Below are 22,149 nucleotides of genomic sequence, written 5' to 3'. Positions count from 1 at the left end.
TGGAAGTAGATAGGGAGCTAATAGAAACATACACAAATATAACACAAATGTGCAGGACTGTCTGATACCACAATATTCAGCATTAGTAAACTATTAGTTACAAACCCCACTGTTCTGATCTCCTCTGTTCTAGATCATCAAGTAGAAGTGTTAAAATAGAATGGGCCTGACTGACACCACTGAAAGACACCATTATATACACTGGATCTACTGTTACGCTGTCTTTTAGCTAACTTTTAATACACAAAACTGATTGTTTAAAACACATTTTTACATAACAAGATTTATGGTTTGTTTCCAATATTAAGTATATAATCATATATAACATGTTTATTATATGAGCTTTAGTGACGTTCCAGACTGCAGACTCACTAGCTTGAACACTTTAGTTCTTGCATTTTCATTCTAAGGATTAGTTCTAGGGCTTCTTATTCCTCCCACTACATACCAGTCTTGCCAAAATTGTTATACTAGCAGCCAGGTCTCAGAGGCAGACAAAGTTCTACCCTGTAGGCCTTGAACATATTATTTTCTTTTCTATGTCATTCTTTAGTCTCTATGTGGAATAAAAAAAAATAGAATAAAATTGTGATGTCACTTTCTAGGAGCTAGACTGGGTTTTGCAAACTTCTCCCTGCCTTCCCTTCTCCCAAATTTCCACAAACTGTATTCTCCTATGGTTAGGCAGAAATAATGGAAAATAAAACTAAGCTTTAAAGCTTTGGATGCAATGTGGAGAAGATGGAGGTTATTGCATACTCCAAAGCTCGCATACTAAATTTCTTCTCTGAGACTTGGAGTTTTGAATGTAATCCAAGCTCCAAATCTGACCTAGTATGTCTGTGGTCTAATTCTGCAGGTTTGCTTGCAAGGTAGAAGGAAAGATTAAAGGACTAAAACTGTCAAAGGCAAGAAGAAAGTACCTACAGTTCTCTGTGACAGTCACCATATTCAAGAGCTGAGATTAAACAACACATGATGTTCTAATGGGAAAAGTACACCATAGCTGTCAGTGAAATCTTACTGACTCCAATCATAAGCTTCTCCAACAAGTGCTTTTACATATTGTTGCAAGTCAGAATACAAAACTCTTTAGTAGGAGAATGCTGATATACTGCTAATGCTCTGGCTTTGATGGGGAACACTTTGAGGTCTTTAGTAAAAAGGAATACTATTCCACGTACAGGCCTAGAAGTGAAAACAAGAATGTCGAAGTTCATCTAGGAATCTGCCCATACCACATTTCCACAATTAAACATAGATTGTGAAACAGCACAAGACAATCAATTTCATTTTACACTGCCTCTACTTTCCAAAAAAACCCATGTGGACATCTGTGTCACCTTTGATGCAGTTGACAAAGACAAGAATTTCACTAGCTTAGGAACGATAAACAAACAGGTGACTCATTATCATTGAAGTATTTTTTTGTCTGCGAGAAGAAATGGAAACTGATCAGTCAATCAAGAAATATCAAAAAGATGACTGCATTTTCATCCATTTGTAGGGTGAGGTCATCATCTATTAAAACCAGCATTATTTACTTCTTCAGTGAACCTTTACATACAGAAGACAAAACCTTTGGTTTTCATTACAATAATGAAGCACAGAAAAAGATTTAAATAAAAACCTAAACTCTCTGCAATACATATTTCGTACTGCCAAAACCATATGCAACTATTTTGTGTTTCCTTATTGCTATAAGAAAGCAATTTATGAAAAGTGACTACTGATGCAAAAAATCTAGCTAAACAAAAACCCCAAAACACCACTGAATAATATGAACCATGCTAAAAAATGCCCATAAGTCCCCCATTGAATAACAAGCTCACCATAAGAAATATCATTCTCAGTTTATTTACATTCCTAAGCATGAACATTTATTTTCCCTTATTTCATTCAGAACTCTTATAACTAAGGCCTCATATCTACAGTCAATAGAGTGTAGGCACAGAAATCCCCCTCCACGCTGCAATTAGCAAGACTAGAAAGACCTACAACTTGATTCGAAGTCCAATAATGTCAGTGGAGTTTTTCTACTTCCTTCAATGGGTTTAGAAAGGGCATCTGAGGTCAGCAAGCTGCACTCCTTACTCTGTCAGAAATTCCACTGAGGCAGTGCAGTATCAGTCTCCACATAATTACATACATCTTCTTCCTGAAACTGAGGTCAGTCACATTAATCGTACTTTCGTGAGAAAACGACTTTTGGAATCAAACTAGCTTTGTAAAATAGAAATAAAATACATACTATACCTCGGTTATGGCAATAACTACTCCAAAAAGATGCACTGTTTAGTTTTTAAACTTTTCTGTTACTAGAGTTGGAATTGTTATAAATGACTAAAGAAATGCCTCTCAGCACTCATGTTGCTGTACTGATTCTTCTACTATACACCAAAAGTAGTAAGAAATAATAAGCTCCTCAGGCTCATACCTGAGGAAATGCACTCATTTGGGCATATACTTTGGAAATAGAGATGGATTTGTATCTATTATTCAGTTAAATGTTTTTCTCAATTTTTTAAAGTATCAAGAATATTGATAAATTACATCAACACATGATGCCAAATTTAAAACAGACATAACAGGAAAATGTTTTCATCATTGCTGCAGTTATCTAGAACTTCAATACGGGCTACTAGAAAATATAATGAAAGAAAACTCATAAATAAATCCGGGATTTTTTCCCCTCCCATATTTGCAATCTGCTAATAGTAGTAAAATAAATAAATACATAAAAGAACATTGTCCACAAATACTTCTGTCAAGCATAGTTTCAGATCAACCTTGAATCAATGATACAATCCTAAAAGATTAGAATATATTTGTCATTTGCTGGACTGACATTTGCAGCTTCACGAATCACACTGTATCAGTGGTACTGAGAATATCAGTCTCTGTTTTCCTCTGTAGTGGTTGGCTCTTCCTTTAATAAAACGTTTAACTGTTTCTGTGCGCATGAGAGGAAAAGTTCCAAACTATGCAGATTTCTCTGACGGACAACTTGATCAAGCTGTTGAAATAATAAAAAAAAAAATATTAAAAAAAATAAGATCAACTTTAAGAAAACCTGGAAATAAATCCCAGGGTTTGTGAGCAAAAATTCAACAACCAAATGCAACAACAACAAAAGAACCTAAATAACTTCTATGTGTGCAATTTAGCAACAACTTTTTAATGAAGTATTTGAGTTTCTTCAAAACAAAATGTACATAAGGCTAAAAGTAAATTTCCAACAGCTGTCAAATTCTACACAAGAAATTTGAAAAAGCTAAACAGCCTAGCTTCCACACTAGATAAAACTCCACAGCATATTTTAAAATTGCAGCTGTTCTGCTTTAGAATGGACACTACATGCAACTGCATATTCAAAAATTCAAAGTCTACTTTTAATTTATATGGCAGTATGTTTAAACAGTTCCCAGAGGAGAAGTGGTAGTATTTTCTGCCTACTTTGTTTATTCCAACATTTTATTGGAGTCCCCTACTGTCAAACAATGTGAACTATATACTTACTTGCAGTAAAGACAATGGTCCTTTTTTCCCCATCAAAACCGGTAACAACACAGTAACAAGACTTGGTAGGTTATGTCATGTCATATAAATGACACAAAAATACAGTTTATTGAAAGGTATTTGAACTTTCTTAGTATCACAACAGTAATAAGTAAAATGTACTGCAGAATTCCTTTCATTAGAATTTTAAAGTTCAAATGTCAAACAAATAATATCATAATTGAGAGATGTTTTCAACTTGACTATCCTTTAATCAGCCACAAATGCAACTAAATACATATATAACAATGACATAGGGTGAGACTGAAAGGTAGTGGTACAAGGCTAATAGGACATAAAAGTTATGCCACTCAAGAGAAAGGAAGTTAGGGAATTTGGAAGAAGTCCAGCTCTGCAGTTCTGTCAAACTGTTGTGCACAAGTCCATAAGCAATGTCTCAAACTCTGTAACACCAGCAAAACGCTAATGTGAGGCCACGAGGCCCTAGCAGACTAGAGCAACTAGGCTAGCAGACTGGTGGCAATCATCCGCAAATGGCCATATTTTTTCCAAAAATACATTGTGCCTCATGTATCTAGCACTCACAGCTTTAATTATAGCTTTCAACAAAACTTCTGATCCTATGGTATCTCCCTGCACATACATGTTCATCATTCATCAGTCCAGTTAGTTGCTTTAAGAGTCACTTGAATCAACATTTTAGTTTATAACAGGTATACTTTTTTAAAAATATTAATGCAGAATGCAAGGTGAAGTTAGCAATACCTTCCCACTTCACTTTGAAAATGCACTCAGGGTATAGCTGCAGTGCTGTGACTGAATACGCAAAGAGACACATTCTTATGACCCTGTGCTTTTAAGTTCCTCTAACATGCAAAATCAGGTACTTTGAATATTTTGGCATTTTGTTTCCACAGAGATGAATGTGTCAAATCTAGTCGCAAACAGAACACACATATATTTTCTAGAGGCCACACAGTCATAAAACTCTCCTTTGGCAATATGTCTGCTTGTACTTCTACTTCTGCAAATTTCCAGCTGTTGCGCAAATTTTTGCATCTCTTAACAAAAGCAGACATTAGTGCTCCATACGTAGCCTGATGTGAACCTAGCTCACTGATTTACAACAGATTTTAAAGCAGATCTAGTTCAAATAAATTTCAGAAAAAAGTATGCTCTTGATATACTTAAGTAACAGCTGCTACTGACAAGTAAATGAAAGACTTAGAAATGGCAAACTAAGCTCTCAAGAAACTGTATCTAGAAAGGACAGTCTGGAAAAAATGAGCAACATATACACACTGTTGTGATGGTGCATTTGAAAGATATCTTGCCTCCTTCCTCTTCTCTGGTCCAAAATAGAAAGAATATTTTGCACAGGCAAGCTTGCAGATGTTTTTGTGCTTGTGACCCATATTTCTCTAGGGAATGGGCAGATATAGTGCAATTCACATAATATCATCTGTTACGTCTTAAGAAAGAACATGAGAAACCTCTTTCTCTAAACATATTATGTCATCAAATTCTGTTGCTTCTGGTAGATGTATCAGTTGAAGGAGCTTAGCATGAAACCGATTTTCAATGGTTTCCTTTTATTGCATATTATATCATCTATACTCCTAGAGAGCTCTTTACTGAGCTCTGACCAAGAGCTTTGGCTAAACTCTCCATTTTCTTTTCTTGCAGTCTTTCCTTGTAGATTCTGCTTTAAAGAGATCAAAGTAGCTCACCAGATGTGTGTTCCAATATGCTGCTATTAACTTTCTTTACTAAGGTAGCAATCTCAAATTGTATATGGTTACATTTATTTCACCAAGTACTAATGTAAATGTTTAATGTGTGTAATGATTGGCTGCAATACGAAGAAAAAAGAATTTCTTCAAGCTTGAGAAATATTTTAAAAGTCTCAAATGAATTAAGTGCACATTTGAGGAGTCTTTGTTGAACTCAAGTGGTTAGTTGGTAGTCTCCCTTTGTGTGTAAGAAAAGTTTATTGCTTGTTAAGAGTTTATGTAAATTCAATAACATAAAAATTCAGAATTCGGTTGCCCTTTGTCTGCTCAGTTTATGTATAAGCTTTGCCTTGAGCAGTACATTTAGAAATTTTTTCATGCTACAGTAAATGACAAAACACTCTGAAAAGACTTCGCATAACACAAAGCGAGAAGCAGCAAAATGATGCTGGCTTTGAAAATGGTATATTTGAATGTATTCAGAAGGAGAACATTCCCATTAATGGAGAAATTGACTGGGAAATAGAAACAAATCCAGCGAAGCTTTGTTATATAATATATTGTTTAATTAAGTATTAGCAATGGACACATATTTTTGAACATGCCTTAACATTGCTGTGCTTCTTTTTGCATAATATACCATGAGATGTGAAAATATGTAAGGCATTTTAAATCTTGTTTTTCTGAACAGTCTTCCCTCTATATTTTTAGGTCCTGTTCACTTCATGGAATGATCTCATTATTTAAACAAACATAAATGGCCATCTGGCAAATTCAAACTGAATATGACTCATATGCAAATGTAATCAGTATGAATAATGTATTAGGGATGGAGCATTCACACAACCAAACCAGCCCAACTGTTCTAATTCTACAGATACTAAAAAAATACACTGTGTTGGTCTAGATCTACATTTTCTACATCACACCATCGCTGTTGTTATTAATAAACAATGCTTCTCTTCCACCACATGAAATCTACCTAGTTCAAAGTTCCCAATTCTGTACATTGTACCCTATTGGCACAGCTTTAATTAGCTTAAAGTTTCAATGTTCCTGAAGTTCATTATTTTAAGTTACTCAACAATATCTTTTTAACTCTGTACAGATGATTTTTTTTTTTTTTTTTTTTTTTTTTTTAAAAACCAGTGGTTGCCTCTCTATGTACTTGTATGGAACCTGAGAAACTGGCTATGTAAGATTTGGAAAAGCAGTTCCTGAACTCCATAGGGTCTATACCACTCCTGAAATTCCCACAATCATTGAGAGACATTAATTTTCCAAAAATGAATGGATTCTTGCATGACATTCTAACACATTCACTGCTGTTTTTTCCCCTTCTGTTTAATCCTTCAGTCCACTTTTGAGGTCTAAGTGTGATTCCACCATCCTTCTGGCCAAAGATGACTGGATGAGACTCCCTGTGGGGTCCCGCCTCAGTCGTATCCCTAGACCACCCAGAATGACGTGCCTTTGAGCCACACAAGGCATGCCCTGAAGGGAGGCACAGGCCTCAGCAGAACTCCTATCACCAGATGCAAGAATTTGACTTGGGAAATAAAAAGAAAGGCTCACACATAACTGTGCAGAATACTGCCACCAGGTGACTGCTTTCATCCCAGGCTGCTCTATTTTACTTTTTAGGTCAATCCATCTTTCTCTGTATCATTCCACAAACCCATAGTTCAAACCAAAGTTAATAATTATTCTTAGCTCTACATTTTATTAGCTTTTATCACACAGCTCAAATTTTCTGTAAAAAGGAATGAAAGTCTACATGGCTGATGCCTAAAGTACAAAATAGTTTCTTACACAAATAACTGAGCATGCACATCCTCCATATTTTCCCCTTGTAAGATCTACCTGCAAATAGATATATTTTCATGGCATATGTACTTAGCTTCCTCTACTGAATATTCTCCAGCCCGTTAAACGTTTCAAATTGCTAGAAGAGAAACCCAGTCAGAACTCTATAAATAACTACTGTATGTCAGAATTATATTATCCATTACTAGTAACTAATAAAATATCTTATGGAAAATATAATTTTAGGTTTAGCACTGAAGATTTAAGGATGAAATTCTGATCTCACCATAGTAAAGAGATGTTTCGTTATTACTCTCACTGTGGCCTGAAGTTCACTCAGAAAAGTGAAGAAAGCAAAACTAATGTTACATATGGCTCTTCAATTTTCCCTTTGGTATAAACATTAAGATGTTTAAAAATGTATTTTTCAAAACTATTTCTCAGACAATACCGTTTTCCAACACCAAATAAATTTGTAACTGTAGAAAATGGTACCTGCATTTATACAAATATGTATTGAACAATTTACCTGTACTTCAAATGATAATCTGATGATTAAATGCAGTTCAACTCACTATTCTGGCTCTGTAATACTAACATGAGTAAAAGTTGCAATCTTCTTTTTATCATGAGATTCAACAAATATAATGACCAGAGGTTAAAAAAGAACAAAGATGTTGAGTAAAAACTTTTTAATTTTACTTTTATTACTGATATTTTTCATAGTTGATCACACATATGTACACCGTACATTAAATAATAATGATGCCATTATAATTTAATGAAGCAGAGCAGTTTTCCATAAATATGGTAAAACCAGAAATCAGCTTTTGAGTCCACCTGATTCCTTATGAAACTCATGCAAAGAAATACATCAAGAAAATATTCTAGGACAGAGATATATATGTTTATATTCGTCCATAAAGGAGGAGGGGTCAAGTGGGGGGAAGACTTCAAATCCTGAAAAGTATCCTTGTCACTCAAAGAAAATCATGTTCATGCAAAGACAGGAAATTTCAAAGGCAAAGTGAATGTTTTGGGGAATTGAAAACACACAGACTGATGTGTAAGAGAATGTGTTCTGAAGATTGAGTTTGGCAGGTCTAGATTAGTGAGGCTGATATAAAGGCTTTCCATGTATTTCGTGTTTACAAGTAGCTGCTTGTTAGCTGCTGAATAGGATTCGTTGTTGAGGCAATACTTTGAAGTTGAATATGATTAGCCACAAGTAATTATTTATAGCTATCATCATGGCATCATTACTTTTTTTTTCAAAGGACTAGTAGTATGAGCAATCCTACATATTTCTTGTCCCCATTCTAAGTAACATTCAGTAGAAAGGGGACATTTTAACATTGTAGGTAAAAGCAATCAAGATTAAGTTGCAATATTTGTCAAAGTTTATCCTCTTTTTAGTTTTAATTTCTCTCTATATTTTCATTATTGATAAATATACTGAAGCTTTGTTTATTCGCTGTTTGCAAACTAACGTATTTCTATTTCTGATTTTTCTGTACGGTTTTGTATTACATGAATTTACTAATTAAAGAACTTTTTTTAAAAAAACAACCAGTAAATATAAATTCAAGAATGGTGATAAATAAACTAATATAAGCCTAAACTAATAATAAAGTGAACTTACATTCTTCCATGAAAAGATTCTGGAATAATTTTTCATTTTATTCTATAATTCACTTAGTATTGTTTAATCCACACTTAGGTGGATGTGTCCATGGAGAATAGAATAGTAGTCAAAAGCACTGATGATGAAAGACTGCTTTTCTAAATATTTATGTACTTAATAATTAAGGACTAGGGGAAAAAATTCAAGTCCCTTTGAAATCACTGGAATTGGGAATTCTTTAGTTAAGTATAAGGGAAAACTTATTATGACTCTTGATTTGTTCATGCACATAAATTACTAAAAAATTCTGTCAGTAGCACTCTTTCTTCTGTGCATGGACTAATTCCGCACAGTCAATATGATGTTAAAAATACACTGGTTTGCTCATGGAGCAGTTAATCCAGATGTAACACAACTGCTTGCTTAGAGTCAACCACTGATGCAGCAACTGAATTCACATTTAGGTATTTCTGTTTGGCCTAATTATATGTACAGCTGCAATAATATGTAATATTTTCTTTAAATGATTTTAGCATCAGCCTGCATTATAAAATACAGTTATGGTCTTCCTGAACAATGGTCTGAACTTCACTGCTAAGTGGATAAATGACTGCATTTTAAATCTGTAGAGAACATTTTTAGAGAAACATTTTTAGAGAAAAGTTATTTCTGAAAAATTATGGGGTTTCTTATATGATTAAAATCTTAGCTTTTGCAGACTCCTCCTACCCCCATTCATGGTGCGCAATAATGCATTGAAATGGACTGTTGCGATTTGGTGTTAGGATTCTTCGCATATACTGCACTGGATATTGGCTAACAAACCTAGTGTTCAGCAAAGAATATTACAGTGTAAGTACAGACTCATAAATGTCTTCTCATACTTTGATCAGTAGATGTCCCTCTGAGGAAAAGTCAAAGATGAGGGGTTTGTTTGGTATAATTTTTATGATGTATAGGGGTTTTTTTGTTTTTTTTTCCCCACAGCTAACCCACACTAGTGAGTGGGCCTGACACGATTCTGAAAAATTCTGTAGCTGCAAAAGTTGAGCTACGTGATTATATTTTCTAGTAAAACTATGGGCTCAGAAAGCTTTCCCAATGCACTCACATGAACTTCTCCCCACAGATTCAACAGAAGGCTTTAAAAAATTCCCTAGCACATTAAATAGACCATATAAAAAAATTATTACCTTGAGGAACCTGCAAATCTGAGAGTTGGATGGGGAAACAATGAACTACTTCCTCTCATTTCTATAATGGATGAGAAGGAAAACAGATCCATATGGTGCATATGTGTAGCAGAGCTTATTTTAGAGTTAATCCCAGGACAGGACATTTTTGTCTGTCCACCTGTGAATTTCTACTATTGATAACACTTACTAAGTATATAAAAACAAGGTTCTTCATGGCTGTAATTTATACAGTATCTGCTACACATTAGAAAGCCATCAGCGTTCAAGACCGAACCTCTAGGAAAGAGTGACGTTTAATAAATTATCTTGCCATGTGAAAATGTTTCTTTCTCCTTAAATAAATAATGCTGCAACTTCTAAACCTTAAGGATTTTATGCTCTGACCTTGATCAATGAAACCATTAAAATAATACCATATGTTGGACACATCTTTAAAACAGATTTGCCTAGTCTGCTGAAGGTGGTGGGAAAACACCCTGTCAACCCTCTCAGAATCTCCACTGTCTCCCAGCTGGACACAGGAATGTAAGAAAATACTAACTTTCCTTCATATAAATAAGAGAAGGAAATTTGCTTTCAATCAAGGAAACTAGATTGAGTGCATAAAGGAACTAAAAATGGTAGCAGCACCTGCTCAGACTACTGCAAAAGGTGAAAAATGGGCATTATTTAAACCCACAAAAATAATAATGTGTAGAAACACAAGAGCAACCTCTGGGGTGACCTACCTACTTAACAGATTAGGAACATAGGATTCCCCAAGTTATTTATAGACTATTGCCATACGCTAAATATAGAAAGTTACCATAATTGCTACTATAATTACTGATTGGTCTAGCAATCAGATTCGACATACTCAAGACAAACATACAGAAATATATGCAAACAGTACTTAAGCATCAGAATATCTTACACAATGAAATACACTTGTGTAATCTTACAAATTGAGGCCCTGAAGCTGCAAACTTTTGGATGCAGGCAAAACTTTGACCACAGTAGGGCCTCTCCCACTATTAAAGTCACCCATGTATATTATGTGGAACAAAATCTCATTGATTTTTAAAGGTTTCCAAAACAAAAGCTTTTGCAAAAACTTGTTGAACTTGCAGAAAATAAGTGTCTTCCTTATGGCTTAGTATCACATGCATGGAAAATGCTGATTAAATAACAAAGTGTACTCTGCCATTCCTGGTTCCCTCTTATGAGGAAACCTCTACTCAAATACACACTACCTTCAACGTCAATAAGTCCTGCTTCTTTTTCTAAATAAATAAAAAAAATAAATACCTTTATCACCACTTTATGCCCTTCTCTTGTTTAATGATTGAAGAGTATCAGACCACTTAAAAATTAGGAAAGTAAAGAGGTTCCACTACTAAAATAAGTAACAAAACAATTACATTTGGTACCTATATATTAAATGAAAAATACATATATTTCAATTAATAAGAGTAGAACAGGGAATTATTTTGCAGGCTGCTTCTAATGTTTTATAGACTACAGGCTCAGTAACACTGGCTTAGATTGGGCTGGTTTCAAATAAACCTAACTTCCCATGTGTTATGCCACACAGGACCAATTCATATCTTCCTCTGGGCACGATTATTTTCTACTGGTCAGTAACATGGTGGGAAAAAAAAAAGCAAGAAATTATTTGAGATGGATACAAATCACAAAGGTACTGATCATCCCCTATTTATTCAAAATACTTTTATGTTAGCCCTGTTGATACTCAACATCTTAATTCTCATTACACTTCTGTGAATACTATTATGATTGCTTTACAAATGGAGCCATGCAAGTGAATCTATGCTGTATATCTTCCTGAGCAAGATCTGATTCTACCCAGTATGGAACTCAGCAGTGTCTGCAAAATCTCTGAAAGATAAATGGTTAGCATTTGGTTGTGGCAAGTGTCTGTACAGCTTCTGATATATGCTAGATTACAGTCCCCACACAACAGGCACAAAGCAAAGACTAATCACAATGTAACTAAGGGCCAAATTCGTCAGATCACCTCCTCTGATATGAAGAAGGAACTAGAGATATGTAACAGCCTCTAAATAAAGGATTTGTAAGCAACTCAGACTGCTTTCTATCCAGGCTCGTCAGATCTTGAGTCCTCACAGAGGACTTAATAGTTTTTTTAATCTTGAACTGTTTTAAGTACCCAAGTCAGTCTCAGGCACCATCACATGCTGTTTTAATATGGCTACAAATGACTTGGCAGAGATTACACAGGGCTTCTGTGGAGCTTCATAACCGCAAATTACCATTCCTCCAGGAAAGTGCCTGAAGACTGTGAGACTATGCTTCCTGAAAAGCCCTGAGTGTAGGGTTGGGTACTAGATCTGGTACCAAAGATCTCCTTCGTTTGTCAGTATACATGCATGTTCCAAATTAATCCAGGGTAAGGATGTTTGGTTAAAAGCAATAGCAATTTTCCTACATATATAAATTGTTATTGTTATCAAACCAAATAAAATATTATCTGATGGGCTCATTGTGAGTCATGCTCACAGAATTGCCTTGCAGTATTAAGATGATATCTACAGATCTGGATTAATTAAGCCTAACTGAAAAGCAAACAGCAAATAAAGGTATTAATAAGAACAGTATTTTTTATTACTGTGAGAATGTATTTTACACTATCAGGGAATACATATGTAAAATAGAAATAATCATTGCATCGGAAGTGTTTGCAATGGATGCAAACTAAAAAGCCTACCCTAATAATGTGTGTGACTGGGCAACTATAGGGTAAATCTCTCCACAGCTACCTAACTGCTATTCTATCGCCATAAGTGCTTTCTAAATAACTATATCTAATGTGAGTCTTCATTAATAGGACATTCAACAGGAGCACAATTTCCTTGCCTCTAAGAAAAAATACAACAAGTAGTTAATAATACATATCACAGAGAATCGCTGTTTTAGACTGAGGTGAAAAACACTGTTCTATACAAAGCTGAAACTACAGATAACTTAAGGAGTCAGGCTGTAGTTATTCTACTTAGATATCACGGAGATTGGAGTTATATCATGATTACCTGAAGGTTCCTGTGAAATTGAGATACTATATGCCACTAGCTATCTGTAAAGCAAACTGTCCCCTAACAACACACTACAGTTTGGTACCTACTGAAGTAGTGTGAGAAAAATCCTACCTCTTAGTCTTGAGGAACACTTGATTTAACAGTCATGTTTGTGGTTTTCATTTTAACAAAACTAATTATAAGATGTGACAGGATGAAACAGTATGTACTTGAAGGCATAGGTAAAGATGATATCACGTGAAATACAGGTATCTTTCTAAAATTACCATTGTAGATTAAAGTTGACAGATTCACATGAAGAAATTCAACAAAGAAAATCAGCCTGCAGTGATTATGTGATAAATTCACCGTTAAGTCAGTGGTAAGCATATATGCATTAAAATAAGTAATTAAGGTTCAGGGAACAGAAAATTAACTTTCGACTATTCAGACAGGCATTTTTGAGACCACACTTACTACTGGACTTCTTCAGTATTGAGAGGATTGCAGCTTCTGCTAATGCTTTTTACTGACATGTTTTACTGGAAACGTCAGTTTGGAATTTGAAGCCAAACTACTGCAGCAAAATTCAGGACAGCTGCTGGAGAAGCACTTCATAAAGCTGCAGCTGCAACAATGTCATCAAAGGCAAGACCTCCTTGTGTCAAAACACACACAGATTGAGTACCCATGGCTCTCAGCAGGTCATCACTTACAACACCATAAGCAGAAGATTCTAAAGGAGGAAGAAAAATTAACCAGCAAAACATAATAATCCACAAGCGTTATGCTCTACACAACTCAAAATTACTTCTGCAACTGCCAGCCAGTGAAGACTTCTCAACAACACAAGTATAGTATATTCCACAAAGCAGCTTCCTTTGGTTACTAGGCTTCTTTTCCAGATGCAGATTCGTATTAAGGCTTTGGATTGAAGTAACATCATCATGGACATACAACTGCAAATAGAATGGTATTTGTCTGGCTTTTTTTTTACTTTGTTTTGTTTTGTTTTTGTTTGTTTTTTTACATTGGCAATACCTTATTTTACATTATTAAAATAAAGACAAGAACCCATTGCTAAGCAGGGTGAGGGTAGGGGGAAAGGGGGGGAAAAATACCCTTGACTAAATATATGAGTCAGTAGTCTGCAGCCAAAGCAGAAAAATAGCATATATACATATTAACTGTGTGTATATATATCTATATATCTATATATAAAGTCACTGAAGCATCTTGCTAAATTTCCAACCCATGGGTAAACACTGCTTACACATTTTATGATTCATGCTGACTTGAATACAAAAAGTAAACAGGAAACCACATTGTGTTGCTTCATCTATCTAATCTTACTATTGCTGTAGGTAAGAAAATTTATCTCTTTACATGTTTCTCTAGCTTCATAGACAACTTGACTAAGTCTCAAATTTTGATCCCACTGGCTTTGCTGCAGGAATCCAATTGCAGGAAATAATCATAGGAAAGATTCATCAAAACACATATGGTACGGCCAACTTTCCCATTTAATTTTTTAATTTAAAGTTCAGCAGAAGGGTAAAAGAGTAAAAGACATACCTGAAAAACAGAGCAAAGAAGCTGCAAGATAAAATAGCTTGAAAATTTCTACATATAACCAGTTCTGAAATGTTTCCAATAATTCCCCATCTAAAAACTCAACAAAAAAAGCAAGCAGATAAAACTACTGAGGTTGAAGTATCACCACATAAAAGGACTTGTGTGTAAATGAGCAGCAGTACAAAAAACCCCAAACAAACACTGAACTCTGAATATTCCTCAGCTGCAGCGAAAGGTATTTAGGAACAGAATAAACCACCTTCATGCACAAAGTCATCTACTCATTTTATTTGTACAGTGAACAAAAAAAAAAGTAATTCCTTCTCAAAACTGTAAAGGCAACCGAATTTGTTCAGTAACGGGACTTAGCGGTGGCAGTTACTGTAGGCTTATCATATCCTGGTACATGGACAAATAAATTCTACAGATGACTTTTTTTTTTTTTTTAAATTAAGATGCACGTGAGTTCTGGATCTTCACAACACAAATGTGGAGGCCACAAGAGTGTTCTTGCGTATCATGGAAATACAACGGAAAAAAGGGCCTTCTGTATTCTGGCCTTGTCTCTTTGGGGCTCAATTCTAATGTAATTGAAATGGTATCACAGAAATCTAGGGATGGAAGAGACTTTGACCCAACTTCTGATCTTTGCACTGAGAACTCACAATAATGTCGGGGTAGAACAATTGCCTCTTTTCTCTTGCAATTTGACAGCCTTGCAGGTGCATGCCAGAATGGCTTTGCTGAGGATGTCCATCATTAATTTTCTAAGACTCTTTAGGATCTCCTTGGTGCCAAGAGAATGGTATGACAGGGACTTAAAAAAAGCCAAGAAGTTGGCCTATGACTAAGAAAATAAAATTGCAGATGATTTGCTTAGCTTTAATTAATCCACATTGATCATATTGACCTGATTAAACTTTGCATCTAGTACAAAGTAATGTGGATTACACTAACTTAAAAAAGAGAATTTATAACTGCTGCTGTGATACTAAAAGACTGAATTATACATACTCAAAAATTCTGAATTAAGAAATGTCAGTGAAATACAAATCATTGGAATGCAAATTTAGTTACAAGCATATAGATAATTTGAAAGAAAAAGACAGCAAATTAATAAAGGTTTTATTTTAATAGGAATGACAAAATCTTCACCAAGTCCTCCTCCTCAAAGCATTCACTTACTCAGTCTAATGTAATATTAAATGTCTAACCTCCAAAATTCAGCTGATCTGTCTAACTTTCTCACTGCGATGGTAAAATAGGGGTATTCATATTCATTGATACACAAAGACCCATAGTTTTTTCTGGGTTTTTTATTAGCTTCTCTTAGTGAATCCAAAGCTGTCATGAAAATGCCTATGGACAAGAGTGACGAGTTACATTAAAAAATGAGTAATTCCACACATCTAATTAAGAACTAAGAATTTTTTCTCTATTTATCTCAAAACAGATTTTGAGAAAGTTTCACAGAATGCAAAATAACCAATCTCAAAACAAACGATCTGTTTATAATTCTCAGACTTCCAGAAGTACAGTACAAAATACTGTTCAATTATAAACCCTGAGGGACAAACCAGGCATAATACAAGAGACCCTCAGTTAGAGAGGACAGGAGGTGTGTAAGGATGCATCACTTCCTCCTGTCACACACAGCCTTCCTCATGGACAACAGAAAGAAATATGGAAGTCTCTTCTGCTTTCTCATCAAATACTTGCAGAATAGAGGGACCCTGGCTGACAGATGTTGCATTCCCCTGGACCTCAAGTGTTGCTTAATCACCTAATGATGTGAAAAACAACACCACGGTCCACCAATGGATACATCTGGGTGACATTAGTACAGTGTACACTGCAAATCTTTATTAATGTGAACAGTCCATATCCACAGAGCAAGTTGAATGATTATGTGATCGCAGACCAAATCCAAAGTTGATATACCTCTTCCAGTAATTATAATGATGCACACCGGATTAAAAACATGATACATCTAAATCGCAAGAGTAGTTTTGAAATAGTGTATTAACCAGTCATCTCACCGTTGAACATTATAATTCATCCTGTTATTTTTTCCCCTTTTGGCTTTGATAGCACAATATTTTCTCAGCAGTAACACCACTTGATTTCAGTTTCAACTGGAATCTTGCCTGACTAAAGAGTACAGGCATAATCTCGGTCTTTGTAGATTTATACAGTGAGGCACAAAAGGATATATGAAACAGTTTTAACTTAAGTAAAGAATTTCAAGCTCTGGCAATTTTACTCTAAAGCAATTGCGAAAAACATACAATAGGTTATGTATGTAGTTTCAACTAAATTGCTTTCATCAGCATAAATGATTACTCAAGGAGTTTGAAAATTATAATTTTGGTTATTTAACAATTTCCTTTGGATTTTAATGAACATAAGTAAGTGGCAGAGAACTGTATTTTTTCCCCTTTCCATTTTTGAAGACAGAGTACTATAATTTCCAGGAAGTTAAACATTCTCTTAAATGCATGATGCTTCAGTATTAAAAAGTGGCAGAAAAATGCCCTAAGACCCTCTGAAGAAAAATGTCCAATTGGATATATAGATTGAAATACTATATTCCTCCATCAGAAACTACCATTTCATTTTAATATTTAGAAAGAATAATTTCAAAGTTTATAGAGACTTAAAAGTTCAGAAAAAAATGCCAAGCTCACTTCTGTATCACATGCAGCACACTGCTTCAGTATGCCTTATTCACAGAGGAGAAAAAGGAAAGCCAGGTGCACCAACTCATCTTACACTACAACTTTACATAAATCCCTTACTTAATCCTTTGGATTTATACTGTTCTTTGAGTTGGGTAAAGGAGCAGTGTGAAAATGCTCCTAAAGCCTCAATGTAAATGTTTCTTTAATCCTATTAAAGCCACAAAACAGGCCCAGCTGAAGGAGCAGGAAACTGAGCTAAGGAACTCTCAGTGACCCCATCACTACTGTCTCTCTTGGCACTGACCTGTTGGTCACAAGTTCATCCTAGGCACGGCACAGATGTTCTGACATCAGGCTGATTCAGGACATCAATATATGGACCCTATAACACATACGTACATAGCAGATGGTGGTGTGTTTTGTAGTAACATGAAGTTTTGCATTGATTAAGCTCAATTATTAAGATAGCTGATACAAAAATAGAATATAGGATTAAATGTTTTTCAGTGCAACTCTGTTGCATTACACAGAACTTTGTGTTCCCCAAACATGACATTGAATTCAGCCAAAAATGATACAGCTTTATTAATTTTCTTTTCAAGTCAGAAGGGGAAAAAGTTAAAAGAAAAATACTCAAGGTGACACCACACTTTAAAAACTGGGAAACTGGTCTGTTAAAATGTGTTGGTGGTAACATTTAGGGTTTGGACTCTCATTAATGTGGCCCCAGGGAAAATATAAACACTCTTTCTGAAATTAAATCTAGAGTTTGCCCACCGCAGTCTTGTTTTCAGCTTCGGCTGCTGGCACTTCAGCCTGCAATTGAGGCCTTGCATCAAATGCCAAGCCAAACATTCAGGAACAAGAATGGTAATGACACCCTATTTTGTTCTAAGTCATATTAAAATATAGCAAGTATTTAAAAAAAAAAAATCACTCATTTGAGATTAATAACTTAAAGGAAAGTGATTTTCATAACCTCTCCCACTTGCACTTGTCTTTGAATAATAAACCTTCAGAAGAAAGTTGTGTTTGATGCTTGAAATCAAGCCCACTTTCAAAACAGTAACACATATCTAAATTCTGATAACAACTGGCTCACGCTGAAGGGCATAAGTCTTACCTACAAGAGTTCACGAATAAGTTCTTTGGTTTGATTTTGCAAGTGACAACACAAATGGATCAATAAATTCAAGTCATCGATCTATAGCACAAGTTTTTCAAGAAGGGTCCTTCCTATTCACAGTGAAAAGATATACTAATATCATAAGTCTGTTACTGAAACATTTCATACCAGCATCTGTTTAAGTTCTCTCTCTTACTCCCACCTTCCTTCCCTAAACATACTGCATTCGAGGTGACAGTGTGCTGCCCCTGCTATTAGTTCTTTTTCCTCTCTCTCTAGCCTTCCATAATCTCACAATATAGATGGATCGAGAGTACCAGATAAAACGTATGATATATCCTCTGTCCCAAGTAAAGAATTGGGATCTCTTGCCCAAAAAGGGACTGGCCAGCTCTGCCTATCCTACCCTCAGCTTCTGTGATGCCATATGGTGCATAGGTACTATCCTCTATCTGGGAAAAATTGCTGTTTGGATCTACATGGGATGTATGGATCAACTAATATTACCACTGCTCTAATACACTTCTCCCAGATGGGAATCTGGGCTGCAAATTAACCTGACTCAGAGTAGACTGTAAATGTGACTCAAAGCAGTGATTAAAGATAGCTTACCTGCCACTGGAGAAATGGAAAATTTGAAGAATGTGAAGCTACCAATTTACCAAGGAGACAGAGGAAAGGGTGTGCCACGACTTCTAACAGGACATGCTAGGAAATGTTCCACTGCTAACACACAGAGGTCACTTGAAGAAAATGAGATTATGATACACTCTAGACTTCTACCCAATATACTGAGTGAATTCCAAGCTTTTTTTTTTTTTTTTGTCTTTATTTTGGAAAGTAATCATTAAAATCAGCTCTGCAATATTAATGACAAAGTGTGTCCAAGTAGGTGCCAATTCATGGCGTAGCCTACATCACTGTATAGAAACCTCCCACTTTTATTTTCAGACTTCTTGGATTTCAGTCTGAACTGGATAAGCAGATGCTGTGTGCTTGTCATGCCTTTCCTGAAGTAAATAATCAGAAAGAAGGCAGAGTGCTGGATACTTAAGACTGTTCTAAGCTAGAGCTGAAAAGGGTTGGCAGCAAACACTTTTTAACCCTTCAAGCACATCAGTACTCAACATGAACCACATCAGCACTCTTCTTGGAACCATAAAGTCAACTATATATTTTAAAAACCTGCCCATTATATGTGTACAGTCTGGTTACTGAAGTTACCATAGTAGTTTATGGTAACAGTTATTTTCTGTTCAGTAGCAGCCTTTCAAAGCACATCATTTCACATTCACATGCAGCACATTTCTGAAAGGGAGGTAAAGGGTTTCTTCTTTTAGTTCCACTCATCATTATACCAGTCAGTTGTATAAATATGTGCTTTATTAGAAACAGTGAATAATTGAATAATTCTGCAAGTTTATTTAAGAGTAAAAAAAAAAAAAAGACCAGATAGGCACAGTTGAGAAGTTTAGGCAACATAAATAAAGAGAATTTATAATCTAAACATCATTATCACCCCAAGAAGCTAAGCTCTTATAATGTAATTATCATGGATTTAAAGCTACATTAGGATTCAAGTTTCAAGAGATTTTGCTGAGTTGCAACGGCTACTGCCAATAGATTTGTCACAAAAGTAGATACATCATGCATGTATAGAAGCACAGAGAGGAAAGCAAAGGTGAGTCAACGAGAGAAAGTCAAGGAATTCTCAACTAAATAAAGCTGAGAGATGCTAACTATATAATAAATGTCTAGAAGCCAACCAACAATTTAATAATTTCAGGAAAGACAAAATATAGATAAGCAACAGCTGAACTCTATGTCAACTCTTAGTTGGACAGAAAGCTAAAATGCTATAAAAATTGCTTTAATTGCAATGTGCCACACTTACGATAATAAGCTTGAAGACTGATGTATGGGTAACACGAAAATTGTTTCAGCCTTGTGACATCTCCTCAGTGGCAGAAACACTAATTACATATATAGATTTTTCTACAGAGATACTATCATCTTTGACAGTAAAAAAATTAAAAATCATTAACATAAATAGAAAGAGAAAAACCATAGACTTTTATCTGTCTGATAACAGGGGCCAATAAGCCATTGATGTTTTCTATTAATGTGATGTTTGGACGTGTTTTCTGGTAATAATACTGTTTTCAAATGACTTTGTACAATCACAGCCAGTTTCAGCTACCAGACAGACATCTTATTTCTCTTCTACTGTGCTGATCTTCCCCATTAATTTAATCTAATTCTTACTATAAAAAGGGTTATAAACTACAAGGCCTTTATGAAGACTATATGGTCTATATGTTAACTAAAGCATTTTTTGCCAATATTGTAAAGAACTAAATTATTATTTCAACTGCAGCACTAAAACATATAAAGGGAGAACTTTTACTCTGATTTAAGAAAAACTTCATTGACCATTTTCTGTGATGATTTTGATGGATGACTAACAGAGAAACTATGTAGAGGTACACATATCTTCTCAGATGGCCAGCCTTTAGGAGTGAATTACAGAAAGTTCCTCAGATAATTTGAATAACCTGAAGGAATTTGCTGCCTCTCCTCAATAGGATGGATAAATCTAATTAAAGTGAACATTTACCCTGAATTTCAACAATTCTTTTGCAGTCTTTACCTTGAATAACTGAATGCAAGATATTAGTTGTCATCACAAAATCGTCTCTTAAAACTTTAAAGAATGATGAACCTTGTAGACAGAGGTATCTTTCTCCATATTTTCCAAAACTATCTCTTTCTGAAAAAGTTTGAGATGTCTTGTCAAAGAATGTTCCCATCATCACGATCTCAAATTAATTTATTTTTTGAATTGATGAATACTATTTCAAAAGACAGATTAGTCCATAGAAGATTCCCTAAAAAACTCTGGCCTGCACCAGTATTAGTTAAATGTGCTGATAAGGGAGATCCACTCTTCCCCAGGGAGTATAAACTGAGATAGGAGGTAAGCAAATCTGAAAATCTAAATTTACAAATGAAGAATAAAGGGGATTTATACTTAATGTCTCTAAAGATTATTTTTGAGCGTGATTTTTTTATGTAAGTCATCATTTGTTTAGTATCACGAGAAATACCAGCACTCCTTTTCAATTTTAAGTCCTTTCATTACCTTTTTCCATTTCTATTATTTTACTTTATTAATCAAATGTGAATTAACATTAGTTAATTATTAGGTCCTGAATCTAAAAAAAGCTAAAAATGCAAAACAAGAATTGAAAATACTTGTAATAATTTGATTTATAGTAAAATGGAACACCAAAGATATGCAAATTTTACATAATGAAGGCACAAAAACATTCACTGCCCTGCTTTGTTGGACAAGTTCACAATTGTTAATTAAAAGCCAGATACAGTAACCCCCACCCACAGAGTAAGTTACTTTCTGCTACAGAAGTCAAAGGCATAAATCTAAAACAAGATTATGTTTGACAGAAGCATGACAATACCTGGCTATTCATATTTTACGTTAGAGGCTTTATATATTCTTTTGCTACCCTCAATAGGCCACACTTTTCTGAAGTGATGATTCCAGATACCAGCAAACATCACGTTAAAAAAAAAGGCCTGATTTTGTTTTGTTAAATGAACATTTAGCAATGTTAAATGTTTGTTTCTGAAATCAGAAACTGAAATCTCCACTGGAAATCTTGGACTGAACACTCACACATAACTTTTCTGCATGGAATGTTTGTCCTCATCCACTTCTATTATTTTTATTGCTCTTAGCCTGTTTCCTTTATTGTTTTTGTAAATAAATCCTCTTCCTTCTTGTTCATTCTCCTTTCTGCACTGTTAGAAAATTTTATTCATCGGGGAAATTC

The 22,149-nt window shown here is 34.9% G+C and overlaps 1 protein-coding gene and 1 long non-coding RNA gene across 2 annotated transcripts in view; one reads left to right on the top strand and one right to left on the bottom strand.

Annotated features, from left to right (window-relative positions):
- The window catches only part of LOC142602932 (uncharacterized), a 42,562-nt gene extending 36,188 nt beyond the window's left edge, over window positions 1-6,374 (top strand). Inside the window, exons 2-3 of the long non-coding RNA XR_012836790.1 lie at window positions 5,206-5,293; window positions 5,964-6,374. This is a non-coding gene — a long non-coding RNA (uncharacterized LOC142602932). The remainder of the gene's footprint in view (window positions 1-5,205; window positions 5,294-5,963) is intronic.
- Window positions 1,842-22,149, bottom strand: part of CCDC91 (coiled-coil domain containing 91) — a 148,864-nt gene continuing 128,556 nt past the window's right edge. The window contains 2 exon segments of the mRNA XM_075761250.1: window positions 1,842-2,902; window positions 2,904-3,016. Coding sequence (XP_075617365.1) covers window positions 2,866-2,902; window positions 2,904-3,016 — 150 coding nt within the window. The 3' untranslated portion in view covers window positions 1,842-2,865.

Source organism: Balearica regulorum, chromosome 1 (assembly GCF_011004875.1).
Source record: "Balearica regulorum gibbericeps isolate bBalReg1 chromosome 1, bBalReg1.pri, whole genome shotgun sequence".
NCBI classification, from domain to species: Eukaryota; Metazoa; Chordata; class Aves; order Gruiformes; family Gruidae; genus Balearica; species Balearica regulorum.
This window is presented reverse-complemented; position numbering and strand designations above follow the sequence as displayed.